The 16,709-nt window shown below is 50.1% G+C and overlaps 1 protein-coding gene across 4 annotated transcripts in view; it reads right to left on the minus strand.

The window, feature by feature from the left end:
- The window catches only part of Slc5a10 (solute carrier family 5 member 10), a 48,201-nt gene extending 38,351 nt beyond the window's left edge, over positions 1 to 9,850 (minus strand). For 3 of the 4 annotated variants that reach the window (XM_031351439.1, XM_031351440.1, XM_031351438.1), the window contains exons 1-5: positions 8,880 to 8,990; positions 4,958 to 5,029; positions 4,464 to 4,568; positions 4,062 to 4,121; positions 3,816 to 3,920 (exon numbers count right to left, since the gene is read on the minus strand). In XM_031351439.1, the coding sequence (XP_031207299.1) occupies positions 3,816 to 3,920; positions 4,062 to 4,121; positions 4,464 to 4,568; positions 4,958 to 5,029; positions 8,880 to 8,990 (453 nt within the window). Of the gene's footprint in view, positions 1 to 3,815; positions 3,921 to 4,061; positions 4,122 to 4,463; positions 4,569 to 4,957; positions 5,030 to 8,879; positions 9,022 to 9,625 lie in introns of those variants that run through there. The other variant, XM_031351437.1, reaches the window with a different exon arrangement.
- Positions 9,851 to 16,709: the final 6,859 nt, after the last annotated feature.

A 16,709-nucleotide genomic window follows, 5' to 3' on the forward strand; every position in this document is an offset into this window, starting at 1 on the left:
AGAAAGAGCCATTCTCCGGGTTGAGGCAAGTCAGTCCTCTGCTACTGCTGCCACGGGTTCTGACTGGCCCTCACACATCCAATCACAACCCCCTTCTCCAGCAACTCTGCCGTGGCAGCCCTGCCAAACTCAACAAGGGTTCCTTGCCTAGTCTTATACCCACCTGGTTCTCAAAGCCCAGTTGTCCCTAGGAAGCTCTTCCCACATTGCTTGCCTTGGTAGTGGAGTTGTATTTGTCAGGCACCATCCTGAGTGTCATATATGCAGTGGCTCCTCTAATGCTCACAGCCTCTAGCAGATGATTGACAACATGGGACAGCAGTTGCCTTGCTTAAGGTCCCATGGTCCCAGGAAATAAGATGAGGCCATCTTTTCCTGCTGCAGGACCCTGGACCTTCAAGCTTCTAGGGGAGGAACCCCGTAGGTTCTGGGGTGCCTCCGAAGAGCTCAGTGTTGCGCTCAGCCCCACTCTGCCTCTTGACATACCTTGTACTCACTGGACAGGAGGGGTGTGAAAGAGGAAGGGGGACCCCTGCGGGGGTGGGGAGGCAGCTCCCCTGGGCTCACAGCTCTGGGCCACAGGAAACACTGCATCTCCCCCTGCTGGAAATGGGCCCTTCATGCTGTGTCACAGGAAGTGAAGGAGGCAGGGGCATCTCAGGCCCAGCCCCTGGTCTGCACCCTCTTCTTGCACCCTATTTCTTTTCTCTCTTGTACTCTTCTGTGGAACTGCACAGAATTTCTGTGACCCCTCCAGTGGTCGCCTGTGTTCCCTATGTTCCCTATCTAAGGCCTTGTCTCATTTTACGGGTACTGTCTCAGGTAGGAGTAAGGCAGTGTGGAGGAGGACCTGCTTGTCTTTGCCATACTGGGCCTCTCACCAGCTCCTGCCACTGGAGACTCTTTCCAAATACCCATCTGGTTTTCCCTGCCAGTCCGCTGCAGTTGCTGCAGCCCTGCCTGTGCTTGCCTGTGCAAGGAGAAAAAGAGGGGTGCTTGCATCCGCTGGACAGAAGGCTTCCAGGCCCAGGCTGACTGGCTCTTCTGTTTCTATGGGTACCTCTATGCTTCCTTCCTCACTAGGTTCCTGTCTGTGTGCAGGGTCTGTCTGGAAAGTGCATTCAGGTCACCCATACCCAAGCACATGGTAGGTGCACGGCAAGCGGCATGTTTCCCTAGATTAGAGAATGGAGCTGAAGCCTACGGGCTAAACCCATCCCATGGCACTATTGTCCGTGGTTGGCAGGACAGAGTCAGGACAGAGGCTGTGGTGCTCAATGCTGAAGTAATTTACTCTCTAGACCTCCACAGGGGAAAACGAAGGAGGGGTTAGAGGTGGGAGCCGATGCCTGGCTGTTGTCTCCTTCCATCCAAAGGGCAGGATGAGGCTGGAGAGATGGCTCAGTGGTTAAGAGCACTGACTGCTCTTCCAAAGGGGTCTGAGTTCAAATCCCAGCAACCACATGGTGGCTCACAACCATCCGTAATGAGATCTGATGCCCTCTTCTTAGTGCATCTGAAGACAGCTACAGTGTACTTAGATATATTAATAAATAATCTTTGGGCTGGAGTGAGCGGGGGCCGGGGGGACCAGAGTGAGCAACCTTCATTCCCAGCAACCAGAGAGGTGAAGGCAGAGCATGCATCCCCAGAGAAGAGCGAGGCAATGGTGTTTATGGAAGTGCGTGGAGGACAATAGGACAATATGATGTGCAGTGTACAACTCTAGGGGAGATGGAGAGGTAAGTTCAGTGAGGTAGCAGGAGTGGTGTGATGGATCACCTTGTGGGCCATGCTTAGCCTTTATTGAGGGTCAGGTGGTGTCACGCTTCACTTCCCTAATTTTCCAGAGGTTAAATGACTGTCCAGAGCTCCCCCAGTGATGGAGCCGCATTCAGACTCTTGGCTCTGAGCTCGGGTTGTGATTTTCCACACCTGCCATGTAGATCTGCACGCTGGTGCTCCTGTTTGAATCACAGCAGCAGGAGGGCCCCGTGACCTCTGCCTGGACAGGCTGTACAGACAAGCAGGGCGTTCCTGGGCTCTGTGTCTGGGCCTAGTGTGGCCCACGCACTTCAAATAGCTCCACTCCGAAGCCAAGACCCAGGGCGGGCCCAGCCTCTCCCGAACCAAGCGCAGCAATTAGTGCCTCCTCCCGCTTCCCCTCCGCCTCTCCTCGGCAGGCAGCCGCCTGGTGCTGAGGCAGGACCTTGACGTGACTGCTCCCCATTTACAGCTGCTAACTCGGAGTCACCCACAAGGCAGAGTCTGAAGCCACATCCTGGTTGTTGTGGTTCTGACAGAGACCCAGATCTTAGCTGACCTTGACCTGGCCACCATAAGCTTGGCGAGGGACTCGGCAGCTGATAGATGAGCTTGCCTCTAAGGCCCCTCCTATGCACTGAGCTTGCCTCTAAGGCCCCTCCTATGCACTGAGCTTGCCTCTAAGGCCTCTCCTATGCACTGAGCATCCCTCTGCCCTCTGAAGTCCTGCCCAGTGGCCCACTTGAAGCCTCCCAGTGTAAGATGTTAGATAGGAGAGGAACCCCCCTGATTCAGCCCATTTCTTTCACCCCCAGCTCAGTTGAGAGGTTCTGCAAAGTTGGCCCTGGCCACCCCCACCGATACCCACCAATTCTGGGGCTCTCTGACCTCTCAAAGCCTAAGGCTGCAGTCTCCTGTCCCACCGCTGCCCTTCAGAGCAGTTTGTTTGTCCCAAAGGCAGATGTGGCACTTGGCTCCTTCTGTGTATGTTAGAGCATGCCTAGGAGTATGCCCCAGTCCCCGCACTTCTAGACTGACCTAGCTTCTTAGAGGTTCCTGCCCTGAAAGTGTCCTTAGCAATGGCCCCCAGACACCTCTTCTGTGCCCCCTCTCTTTCCTTGGCACTCCCCTGACTGTCACATCCTTTTCTCCATTGAGGCCCAGTCCCATCTCTTCCTCATTCGAGCCCTGGCTTGCCTGTCTTGTGTATCCATTCATCTCCCACTGGAGAGAGAGCCCTGGACAGGCCAGAGCAGGCTTTTTCCACTCTGCCTGGCTTCCGGGAGGTGGGTTTGGTGGGAAGGGTGGAGGTGAGAGGAAGAGCAGGAGAGGGATAGTTCAACTCAAGGCCAGGCCCCTCCAGACCGGAGAGGAGTCCCCACAGAGAGGAAACTATCATGTTCTCTGGGAACACCTAGGAAAAGGCTGTGGTACGCTGGTGCTGTTGCTGATGGGAAACAGTCAGCATCTACCTCCCCAGGTCCTGACCTGCACAGGAGGCAGAGGATGAGGCTGGGCAGGCTCCCTCAGAGGCTGACTCAGGCTCCAGCTCCTCTCAGGAGCCTGTTGCTGATGGGGGTTAGGCATCCCTGAGGAATTAATATTGGGTCTGCCACAACTATGGGGCCTACCCCAAAGTCCACTGACCTTCCCCACAACCTCAGGTTCCCTATCTGTAAAACCAGGTGCTTGGACCAGACAGGCTTCTGATACCTCAGGGCCAGGTCCTAAGAGAAAGCTGTAGGCAGGCGGGAGGAGGCCCGGTTAGACTTAGAGCATGGAACTGACAGGTACCGTGAGGCCTTTGGCTCCCTCTAGTGGTAAGATGTGGCTCACTTTGAATAGCTCAGATCTCATCCCCGTACCCCTCCTGCCTAGCAGGGCACCAGGAGATTCTTCCGCTCAAGTTACCATCACCCCCCTGGCTCTTGGTTTCCCTAGCTGGTGCGCTCACAAATTGCCAGATGAGCTAGTCTCTAAGGCCCCTCCCATGCTGTGCTCCCTCAGATCCTGATCGATTTCCATGCAGGAGCAGGCTGGGGGCAACTCACCGATATCTTGGTGAAGACAGACAGCATCAGGGAGAGGACAGATAAGTACGTGCGGATGCGCTGGCCACCGAAGCGCTTCTGAATGTATTCAGGCAAGGTGACAATCTGGGAAGGCAGAAGAGATGAGGGCTAAGGGTTCTCAAGGAACGAGGTATCGGGGAGGGCCGGCCCCATCCAGAGGTCCTGCTTGTCCCTCCCAACTTGGTGAGGGCCAAACCTCTGCCATGGCCCCAAGAAGAGACTCACCTCTGAAGATATGTAGATGGGTACAAACACCCATGCCAGCGCCAAGAGCACATATGTGGCCTGTGAGGATAGAGGCATGGGAGGGCTGTGGGCTCAGCTCTCAATAGCCCCGTCCTGTCACACAGCCAAATGTGGCAGACTAGTAGTGCTGAGGCTACCCCCAGCCCCTCCTGCTTTGCTGCAATAAGCTGGGAGCTTCTTATGGATATCTCTGGACTGCCACACTGCCCAGCCTTCTGTATCTACAGACCACCTTGCTGTGGAACGCTGGCTGCATGTCACAGACTGGCAGACCCTGACTGATACACATTGCTGGGAGCCACCCTATCCAGGGGCCAGTCAGTATGGCTGTACCCTCTACCACAGCCCTCCCACAGGCTGTGCCCATTCTCTGAGACTCACATTCCACTCAAAGCCTGCCACAGCCAAGCCTCCAGCAGCACCCGAGCCTGCCAATCCTACGAAGAGGCCAGAGCCCTCACTGCTTGCAAAGAGTGAGGCTCCAATCTGCAGGTGGGAGAAAAAGTAATCACGACACCTCCTCCAACCTGGCAGGTCTAAAGGGGGGAGCACACCCTGTTCCCATGTAAGGATCCCAGGCTCAGGTGTACAAGTCGTGGTATCCATAGGAAACCCACAAGGCCAAAAACAAACAAAAAACCCCAGGGTTTTTCAGACTCCAAAGCCCTTTACAGAACTTGTAGCAGTTTGTCCCTACACAGCCAACTTGGGTGTCTCCTCCAGCCCAGGCTTATCCCATCGAGGTGGTATTAGACAAGGACCTTGACTGAGGCACATAAAGAGACCTCGGGGCCACATAAAGAGTGCTCAGGGATACAGATCCTGATGAAGTCAGCTTGTGAACAAAGGAGAGGCTAGAAGGTGAGTGAACTCACCGGCCACCAAGCCATGTCCCGGCCTGCCAGGAAGTAGCCGCTCACCGTGTTCTTGTTGGCTCGACAAGCCGACTACAAGAAAAGCAAAAGGCAGAAACTGCAACAAACATAAGATGCTGCTGCCTCTGGCAGATGCCTGGCAGCTCCTCCGTACGCTGAGCATTGCCATGCATATGATCCGCAAAGAGAGAAAATGTCCACACAAGCATGGAGAGAATGTTCACAGTAGCATTATCCAAAGTGGTAACAACTCATAGCCCAGCAAGTGGTGAGGAAACAAAAGGGGCATAGCCATGCAATGGAATATCATTCAGCCAGCAAAGATACATGCTTAACCTGCTTCCAGGTTATTTCTTGTTTCAGAGTTGGGATGTACTGCTTTCCTAAGGCAGGATGACCATTCTTAAAGGTCAAGCAAGAAGGGTTGGTTTTACAGATGGCTAAAAAAAAAAAAAAAAAAAGGCAACAAAACCTCTAAACTGTCAACTCCAAAGTGACTGTCCTTTTGAGGCAAGGCAGGGGCAGGGATCTTGGGTTCCTTTAGGGTTTTGGTGCAAAGAACAAGGCAGGGGAACTGTGTTTAGCTTTCGGATGGAAGCTGGCCTTTTCCGCATGCAGCAGAGCTCTTCCTTCTGATATTTGGAGGCTGTGGAAGAAGCTGCTTTCACACTTCAGCAGAACTTCAGTGTGACTGTCTTCACTTTGTTTTTTAGAATTTCTATTTTTATTTTATGTGTATGGGTGTGTTTTGCCTGTATCTCTCTCTCTCTCTCTCTCTCTCTCTCTCTCTCTCTCTCTCTCTCTCTCCCTCTTTCTTTGGTTTTTTGAGACAGGATTTCTCTGCATAGCCCTGGCTGTCCTGACACTCACTCTGTAGACCAGGCTGGCCTCAAACTCAGAAATGCACCTGCCTCTGCCTCCCAAGTGCTGGGATTAAAGGCATGTGTCACCACTACTTGGCCCTGTATGCATGTCTTGCACCATGTGCATAGCTGGGGCCTTCAGAAACCAGAAGATGGTGTCAGAGCCTCTGGAACTGGAGTTATAGATGGTTGTGATCCACCATGTGGCATGGAATGGCAGCAAGAACTCTTAACCATTGAGCCATCTTTCTAGCCCTTGATTGACTCTATTTTAACTCACCCTGGCCTGTTGGGACCAGGTGTATTCTAAAACAGGGTCTTTGTCACTTGTTTCACAGTCCTGCCCTGCATCAAACCTTCAGCATCATTACTTGGAACATCTGGTCCAAAAATCACCATTCAGAACTGCTGCTGCATCTTCCTGGTCATGTGCATCTCACTTTTGAATGTGTGTGTGTGTGTGTGTGTGTGTGTGTGTGTGTGTGTGTGTGTGTTTAGGTCAGGGGTACACCAGTAGCTGGCAGAACTGTGAACTTCTCAGATTCTCCTACTTGCCTCCTATCTCCTTGCCATGGAAGCACCGGTCTCATGGGTATATGGTTTGAACAGGTTCTGTTTTTGTTGTTTGTTTGCTTGTTTTGTTTTTGAGACAGGGTTTCTCTGTGTAGCCCTGGCTGTCCTGGAACTCACTCTGTAGACCAGGCTGGCCTCGAACTCAGAAATCCACCTGTCTCTGCCTCCCAAGTGCTGAGATTAAAGGTGTGCACCACCACTGCCAGGCTGGGTTCTGGGTTGTTGAACCCAGGCCCTCATGCTCTCTACCTACCAAGCTATCTTCCAGCCTGTCCCTAGATGGCTGGTGAGGGTGACTTTGGTGGCTCAAGGCAAGGCTGTACTAGTTTGATCTGGCCAGAAAGAGGCTGTTTTTCATCCATTCCTCAGCTCACTGGAGTCAGACAGGCTCTCAGTCAGGAGCCTTTCCTTGTATCTATAGTCTTCCCCACAGAGCTTAATTGTTTCTAGCCTTTGATTTGGGGCGAGAAATTGGCAGCTCTCATGTTCACTCGAACACTAACAGGCCATGGCAGGTTACAACTTCATTTCAAGCCTGTGTCTCAGGAAATAGGGAGGCCTGACAGGAGGAGAGAGGCACCAGGAATGTCCCAGCAGTGGACAGAGGGAGCACAAGCTCCCACATGGACATAGCCTGTCCATATAACGTATTATATTGATAATATAGAAGGTTACAGAAGGTATATTATTGATAAGAAAATTAGAAGTATTATGAGAATTAGTAAAATGTGACAGAGGGTTAGAACATGTGGTTGGTAAATGCCACCAAAGACAGGGATGCTAAAACATCGCCTTGTAAAATACACACACAGACACAGACACACACACATGCACACACACCACTCCATACACAAACATGCTGCACCACACACACACGCCACTCCACACATACCACATACTACAGCACACACGTACACATACCACACACTTGACACATATCACATACTTTATACCACACACACACATACAAACACCACACACAACACTTCATACACACCACATACTATACACCACACACATACACACACCACACACATACACACATACCACACAAACACACTCATTCACCATACACACTGCACACACACATGTACACACTGCACACACACGTACACACACGCACACACGATGGGGTTCAGTGGTTAAGAGCATTGACTGTTCATCCCAAAGATCTGGATTCAATTCCTAGCATCTGCGTATTGTCTTATGAGCATCTCTAACTCCAGTTCCGGAAGATCTGACACTCTCTTCTGGCCTCTTTGGCAGATATGCACATGGTGCACAGACACATACATGCAGATGCAACACCCATTCATATAAAAGTCAAATAAAAATTAAAAGCAAACAAAACCAAAGGAGGATCCAAAAACTACAAAAAAAGGAGCAGAGCTGGGGGTAATAGGAGAACCCAGCTCTGCTGCTGGCCATAAGGCGTTTAGCATTCGATCACATAATTAATTGTATTAGTGCTTGCCACCACCACCACCATCATCATCACCACCAGCATCAACACTATGTTCATATCACTAGCTGCTGCAGTTGTACTGGTACTACCACTGCCATTGAACCAACCGTGGCAGAAGGGTCCTGTCTTTACCAGGTCTCTTTGGTAGATCTCACCCTGTGAAGTAGGTACAGTCCCTGTCTTACAATACTCAGTGAACAAGTCTGCTCTCTCATTCCCCAGGCTCTTATCTTGGGACAGGATTTATAGGAGAAAAGAAAGGGACAATAGTCTCCTACAGAGAACCTCAGGGTTCCAAGGCTGAGGCAGGGAACTGACCTAAACATGGTGCAGTGAGGTGGACGAGGCTGGTTTGCGGCACTACCTCCCATTTAGGAGCGCCCTAAAGATTGGCATCGAGATAACCACAAGGAGGGCCCACTCCCCCTCTGCGGACCCCTGGGTAAGTTGAAGCCCCATTGCTTTGGTATCTTATCTACATGTAAGCCTGGCCTTTCCAGAGGTTGGGCATAGGGTAGGTGGGACACAGGGACGGACCTGACGACTACACAGCAGGGTGTCTGCCGTCAGTGGATCTTCTGCTAGCTTGAATTGCCTGTCTGTTTTCTCCAGGGAGAAACTGAGTTCAGGAGTTACTGGGCAGGGCAGGACTATCGGGAGTTTCCAAGCCTTGAACACCTCCCGCTTCTGGATTCTGGGCACAGCCAGGGAATCACCATAATTCTAGTGTTCAGGCAGTAGAGCACCAAATAAGACCCATACAGACACCCAGGGATGTGCTGGCCCCAATTCTGCCCAAGAACCCAGTGGGCCACTGCAGGTTCTTTTTTTTTTTTTTTTTTTTTTTTTTTTTTTTTTTTTTGGTTTTTTGAGACAGGGTTTCTCTGTGTAGCCCTGGCTCTCCTGGAAGTCACTCTGTAGACCAGGCTGGCCTCGAATTCAGAAATCCACCTGCCTCTGCCTCCCAAGTGCCGGGATTAAAGGTGTGTGCCACCACTGCCCGGCCACCGCAGGTTCTTACCCATACGCCCACAGTCACATTCAAGGCAAAATAGACAGCGATGACAATAATGTCCGTGACACTCAGCTGGGATCCTGGAGCATGGACATCCCCAGTGGAGTTGTCAGCCATCCTGCAGCAAGCACCACGTCGAGCCCAGGGTCTGAGGAGAAGCGAGGTCACGAAGGGCTTTCTGAGCGGAATTAATTGATCATTAAACCAAGTGAGAAAGTGACATCTGCAGCCCACAGTGTGGCCTCGTGCTGGGGGACTGCTGCAAAGCACAGATAGGTCCCCCTTTGCTCTGCAATGGCAGGTGAATTCCAGAGGGCAGGAACTGGGGTGATCTGGGAGGAGTGTGGGCAGAGGAAAGGAACCTTCTTAAACTGAGCAGATTGGGAGACAAAGGGAGCAGCTCTGAGTGAAATGCCAATGCCCAGTTTAGTGTCACCTAGATTTTGTTTACTTGAGTGTGGAGCAGTAGGATGGCTGCCTCACCTCTAGGGACATCTCCCTGAGAGACAGGTTTGTCTTCGGAGTCAGTGGGCTGATCTAAACTCAAGATGGTGGCTCCTGACAATGCCGCTGCTATGCCAGGTCTTATATCCCGTCGCCATTATTTCTACTGTTCTTCTAGCAAGCAAGACAGACCTGACCCTACCACTCAGCCATCTGTTTACCCACCACTCCAACCTGGGCCAATACCTGTCAAATACCAAGGACCCCTTCCCATTCTGTAGCTGCTCCCATGTCACAAGCAAAGCCACCGCGCAGTGTGATAGTCTAGTCAAGGGACAGAGGCTGAAGGCTAAGTTTTCCGTACCCACCATTCAAGGGGCAGAGCTAAGTTCTCTGTAGACATAGACCTGGCTCTCAGTAAACAGTATAATGACAGTAAGGTGACAGTGGTGGCTCGAGTTTCACTGAAACTCCACCAAGGCCTGTCATCCAGTCACCAGGGACATCCATGCTCAGCAACCGTCTCACGCTCTGCTCAGTAGCTTGGCTCGTGCTCTGTGAAGTGTTTGGAGTTTAACTTTACTCGAAACCCTTCCAGAGTGTTAATGAGTGAGCATCTGTCACCATGAACACATGGCATACAACCCTCACCTAGCCTGCTACTTGGCAACCCTGAGTAGAGACTAAAGGTTAACTGTTCTCTGTAGGACAAGATCAAGACAGGAAATTTGAGTTTTTACTGAGCATAGGCTTCAAGGCTTAAATGGCTCTGTCTCCACTCTACTGCAAGCTGGCCTCAGTGCAAGTGATTGCCTGCAGTGTCTGTGAACCAAATACCCATGCACACCCATCTAAAAGACCCATTGGGTGACATGCAGATTTATTGAGTGTGGTGGTTTGAGTAAGAATGCAACCCCTCAGGCTCATATATCTGACTGCTCAGTCACTAGGGAATGGCACTATTTGAGAAGATTAGAAGGATTACGTGTGATCTTATTGGGGAAATGTGTCACTGAGGTTTCAGAAGCCCATGCGAGGCTCAGTCTCTCTCCTACTTTTGGATCAGGATGTAGCTCTCAATCACTTCGCCAGTGCCATGCTTGCTGCCTTATTCCCTGCCGTGATGATAATGAACTGACCCTCTGGAACTGTAAGCAAGCCTCAGTTAAATGTTTTTCTATAGAAGAGTTCCTTTGGTCAAAGGGTGACTAAGACACTGAGTTTGTTTCATCAATATGCTGAACCAACAGCCATTGGCACCTTTCCTCAGCAGGAAGTAAGGCCCTGACAGATAACCTTGCCCGTCTCCAATCAAAGAAAATTTTCAAAAGAAAATGGATTTACTTGTTCTGCCCTGGAGGATTTGAGCACAGGAGAAATGACACCTCTGCTCCTGTCTCCAGCCATACCCACATTTTCACACATGAAACAAGACACCACCCTTCTGTTCAACTAACTCAGCCCAAGAAAGACGAGGAGTTCCCTACCTCGCTGAGGAGCTCTTTGCTTCTCAGTCCATTTTCTGTCACTCTAACTGAACATCGCAGATGAGGAAGTTTATAAAGAATAAAGATTCATGCAGCCCATTGCTCTGGAAACTGGTCAGAGAGACACATATATAGAACGGCCCTTCTTTTGGGTGGGCAACCCTAAAACTCCAGAGACAGGGCAGAGAGGCATGTATCTAAGAGATCACAGCCAGCCTTTGAACACAGACCCACTGGAGCTATAACCTGTTGATCAGGTAAATCATACTCTAGTCACCTCTAAAGTCCCCACCTGACTGTCATTTTAGTTTCCAATAAGTGAGGTTTGGGGATGTGTTCAAACTATAAAACCATCCATCCATCCAAAGAGAAATTCCCCAAACTCATGAGAACCACTTTCTGAATGAGTCAGTCATCTGGGTGGGGGTTGGGACCAGAGTAAGACAAATGTGTAACTGGCACAGAGGACTGGTACCCACCAAGCGTGAAATTGACAAGTACAACCAGGTCAAAGGCTGTGGCAGCCCAGGAGCGACTTCTGGAACTCACCGCAGCAGGGGAGCATGTTCCCGTAGGAGGGAGGGTGCATGATCGATCGCCATGGAGGTGATGAGGAGGAGCTCCTCCATTAGAGACTTGAGGCCAGAGAGCAGCTGCTTCTGGGTCATCTCAGAGAGGCTGGGGACTTTGGCCTTGTTAGCCAGGCTCCTTCTCAAGAGGGCCTCACCTGAAGTGAATGAGGGTGTTCTAGTCCGTTTCCTCCAAGCTGGAAGCAGTTATAGGTTTTGTTGGGGAGACATCTGAAGGATTTTTCTCTCTTAAGTGTCCTGGAACTGTGGCACAGGTCTGACTAGTACATGGTGTGGAGGAGCTGGAAGCCCCTTACTAATGAGTTCCATATGCTCGGAACGGGGGTAAGCTAAGCATAAGGTCAGACTGTGCTTCATCTACGGGTGTATTGTTTGTTCCTGCTACTGTCGACTGCCTCTCTGTACCTACATGGAACAGTCACAGAGTTGAGCAAGACAGAACACAACAAGACTCTGGAAGTACCTTCCACAGCTTCCCAGACAAGGAGATGAGAGCATAATGAGGCCTCCAGGCTGGGGATGTCATGTCCAGGGAAAAGGGCGGGTAGCTTCCTCCAGTGGAATGGAAGATAGTGGCTCTGCAGGCTAAAAAGTAAATGGCAGAGCTAGATAATTAAAGACAGACAGACAGACAGACAGGCAAACAATAGATAGAGGCTTGGGTTCAAGGGGGACACTGAGGTGGACTATCTTATTGGGTAAGAGATTTATCAGAAGCATTACTAATAGCACATTAACCAACTCAGGCCAATGGGCAGGTGCATGTAATGGAGCTCTGAGGACAGTTCAGGCTCACAAAACAGAGTACAGGCTGCTTCTTACGGGTCTCAGAGGAAGGGGGAGGTTTCATGGAGTTAGGATGTTTCTGATTCCTTTGAGGATGACAGGCGAGGAGAGAGGTAGGTATTGAATTGCCAAGAGGGAATGTGTAACTCTGCAGAAAATGAGGAAGAGGGGCACACCTAGTTGAGGTGTGCCCATTACACTAGTGAGAGGGAGGGATGTGCTGCCTCTTGTTGCTCTCTGATGCCCCAAAGCCTAGCAAGCTGAGGTCTGTACACTTCCTTGGAGAAATGAGACCGGCACCTGCTACTCTCCTGACATCATAGCACCTGACGTGTCTGTTAGGGAGTTAGAGCCACAAATAGGCTCTGAAGATGGGGATTTAACATTTCCAGAGCAGCTGGGCAGTGGTGGCGCACGCCTTTAGTCCCAGCACTTGGGAGGCAGAGGCAGGCGGATTTCTGAGTTCGAGGCCAACCTGGTCTACAGAGTGAGTTCCAGGACAGCCAGGGCTATAGAGAAACCCTGTCTTGAAAAACCAAACCAAACCAAACCAAAACAAAAACAAAACAAAACCCCCGACATTTCCAGAGCAAAGAGGCTGCTGCAGGCGAGCTTAGCCTGAGCAGAAATCTGGTCCGGATTCTAACAGACAGACAGACAAATGATGTTACATAGACAGACAGACCGATGGATGATTGATAATGGATAGATGGTGGGTTGATGACAGATAGATATCTAGATAGATAGATGATAGATGGGTAGATTAGTAATTAATAGGTTATAGATAGGGAGATGATAGATGATGGGTAGAGAGATGACAGACAGATAATAGATGATGGGTAGATAATGGATGGTAGATGGATAGATTAATAATAGATTGGTTAGTCGGGCTGTGGTGACACACACCTTTAATCTCAGCACTTGGGAGGCAGAGGCAGGCGGATTTCTGAGTTTGAGGCAAGCCTGGTCTACAGAGTGAGTTCCAGGACAGCCAGGGCTATACAGAGAAACCCTGTCTCAAAAAAACAAAACAAAACAAAAAAATAGATTGGTTATAGATATATAGATGATAGGTGATAGAAAAGAACAGATAGATGGTAGAAAGATCCTCTCATTACACACTAGCCACATATCTGAGCTGCTGGAATGTTTAGTACTCAAAGAAGACTTGCACAGAGGGGACAGGACGAAGGGTAAAACAGCTATCACCTTTCATGCTACGACACGACCTGAATGTTCTGTAAGACTGCAGCCTTTGGCTCAGGCAAGCAACCCTCAATCATGCTGGAGCTCCTCTGGGCCGGTTCAGGCTGGTTTTAACTTCTGCTTAGAGAAGCCCCGGGAGAGTCTTGTGGGGACTTGAAGGAAGGCAGTGAGGATGAACCAGCCCCTTTCATTCACTCATCAAACCCAGACAGGTGACACTTCCTAAATGTCACTGCCCACCTGTGTGTAGCACTAGTAACCTCCTGGTTGCCCTTCCTGCCTGGCTTCTCTTCTAATTGCTGATCCAGTGGATGAGCTTTTGGGTGCTCAAGCCCAGGTGGCCACAATCCAGCCCTCATCACCTCTGCCTCTTCTTCCAAGCTTCAAGGACTCGATAGGAACCCTGGGGCCAGCTCAGGTCCCCAGTCATCTCAAGTACCATCATTAATATTTACTGAGTGCTCATTGTGCATCCAGGCACTGTCTACCCAACACTCCCAACTCTCTGGTTAATGTCACTGTAACCAAATAGTTGATGAGAAGCAACATGGAGAAAGAGTTTATTTCAGTTTAGATTCATAATACAGGAGGCATGGTGCCGATAGTTTTGGCATGGTGTGACCCTCCCCCCAGCCAGGAGCTGGTTCTCTCAGATCTTGCCTTGCCTCTCTCCAAGTTCCTGATACGCCAGAACTCCCGCCTCCAGAGACTGAAGATGAAGATGCTGATTGGGTTTCGAGATGCTGACAGACTGGGGGAGGGGTTTCTGCCTGCCTGCTTGTTACACAGTTGAATACACATGGCAGACTGAAAGCGTAACCATGGCTTGGTCCCATTTTTTATCCCCCTCTCGCCCTCCAGTTCCCTTTATTTCTTTAGGTTCCTACTTCTTTTCCAGAAAACCCGTTCGTTTTTTAGCTGCAGGCAGCAACAGCATGGCAGTTTGAGGCTGGTCTCATTATAGTGTTAGATGTAAAGTTAGATGGCGGCGCCCTAAGCCTACCCCTTTGTCTACCAGCCAGGCTTCAGCTTTTCAAGATTCTGTGACCTCCTAAGATGGCACCACCAGCTAACACATGAGCCTATAAAGCAGATTTCACATTCAAACCACAGCATTGTTTACCACAGAGATAGACAGTAAGGAACCCAGTGAGGGTCACACAGTAACTAAGAGGGAAGGATCCAACTGTCTACCCACCCACCCAGGTTTCCCCTACTGCCTGCTGTGTGGACCATCACAGGCCTTCAGTGAAGGTGTGAACAAAGGATCCTGTTGTAATATTAGGTCCTGGAATTTCCCAAGGAGTCTCATGCTGAGTAAAGGAAAAGGCGGAAGCCTGTTACCAAAGAGAAGAGGAGAGACACCACACCATTCTGACAACTCATCATAGCCCAGACAATGGGTCAGCGATGGCCATGACCACACCTTGAGCAGGATTATTTAGTTACACATATCTCTTGCTCTCTCTTTAAACCTAAACCTCTGTTAGGCCCTCTGGAAGACAGACTCCGGCCAGGAAGTGTCACAGGTCCTTTTGTTTTTCTTCCCAGTGTGGCCACAGTAAATGCATTGGCTCTGCTTTGTTTAATTGGCCCGTTGGAGACAAGCGTCCAAGCCTAGCATGCTAGGTCTGCCCAGACTCAAAAGTGTAGACACAGCCAATGGCATTCACTCATGGTGGCGCCTGCCTTGAATCTCAGTCCTTGTGAGTTGGAAGGCAGAGGCAGGGAGGTCTGTGTGAATTCGAGGCTAGCTGGTCTAACAAAACAAGCTCCCAGCCAGCAAGGAACCCTGTGAAGTTGGCCTGGGGACAACACTCCCTTTTTTTTTTTTTCATGGAGATGTTTCAAATTAAGAATGTTACAACCTCATTAAGTGCCATGTAGACTGCAGGACAGGCTGGTGATGATGTACACAGCGCTAAGTGAATTTCCCAGGAAAGCAGAAGGCAGATGCTTGTTTATTAGATGAGGTAGGAGGAGCTATGCGCTGGAGAGGAGCTGAAGTAAGTCATCTATAGCAGCTGAGGGGCGGTTAACTAGTCACCTCACAGGCCATTTTGTGTGGGGCCTATGGCTGAGTGGATAACCTAGTCTTGTTAGTTTGAGTTTTATTATTGTGTATATATGATGGGAGGGGTGGGCATGCCACAGTACACACGTGGAGGTCAGAGGACAACTGGTGGAGTTGATTCTGTTTTTCCAGGTTCACATGAGTTCTGGGGATCAAGTTCAAGCGTCAGGCTTGCATGACAAGTGTCTTATCCACTGAGCCATCTCACCAGCTCTCACTACTTCTGTTAATGCTTTCTTTTAGGTTATTGAGTTACTAGTGACTATTTAAGTGTGTGGGCTTTTTTTATTGTTGTTTCCTACATGTTGCCTTGGTTTTGTACTGCCCTGAAAACATGTGATACACATCCTCCAACAAGACCATTCCTAAAACAAAACAAAACAAAAAACAAAACAAAACAAACCAGTTCCACTAATTGGGGAGTAAGCATTTAGACCCATGAGTCTGTGGGGTCGTTCTCATTCACAGGACCATACCTGTATGGTGGTTAGTCATTTCCATCTCCATTGCCCTCTTCCCCTGAAGCTCTTCCAGAGAAACCTCCCTCCAACATCCACATCTTTCTCAGTTGCCCCACTAAACTTAGCTAGGTTGGTGGCAGGAGCATGGGTGGCACGGGTAACTCAGTGGGAACGTTACTGAGGAGAATGACACCCCTCCCCAGGAACATGAGCTTATATTCCTCAGAGGCACCTTCTGGTATAAAGCAAGCTGGAAGTGAAGGAACGTCCAGCTCTGTTCCAATTTGATTTCTGTGCTCTGCATCCATGGGGTTGGTGAGTTCAGCAACAGTATCTTACTATCACATCCAGATGGGCAACCAAGAACTTTTATTGTCTGGGAGCCCCTGTGTTCTGTATCCATGGTTGGTGAGTTCAGCAACAGTATCTTACTATCACACTCAGGTGGACAACCAAGAACTTGTATTGTCTGGGAGCCCCTGGGGTTTCCCTGACCAATATGGCATCCCATACCTATCAGACTATTGAGACAACGGGCTCCAAGAGACTGGAATTTCTCCCAGGGATCTCATCCTGAGAGAAGGAAAAGGCTGAAGCCTGGGCTGGCGTTGTCCTCCAAAGAGATGTACTACTTGTGAGATCACCTTGGAGGGAAGCACGGCGACCAAGTGAGATCCCTTGCCCAGGACTGCTGGGCTAAGCATGCTTACTAAATCTGAACCTCCAATGCTGGACCCTGAAGATGGACTGGGGTGTGTGGTGGGAGCTCTTCCCAAAGTGGCCATGTT

Source organism: Mastomys coucha, unplaced genomic scaffold, assembly GCF_008632895.1.
Source record: "Mastomys coucha isolate ucsf_1 unplaced genomic scaffold, UCSF_Mcou_1 pScaffold5, whole genome shotgun sequence".
NCBI lineage: Eukaryota > Metazoa > Chordata > Mammalia > Rodentia > Muridae > Mastomys > Mastomys coucha.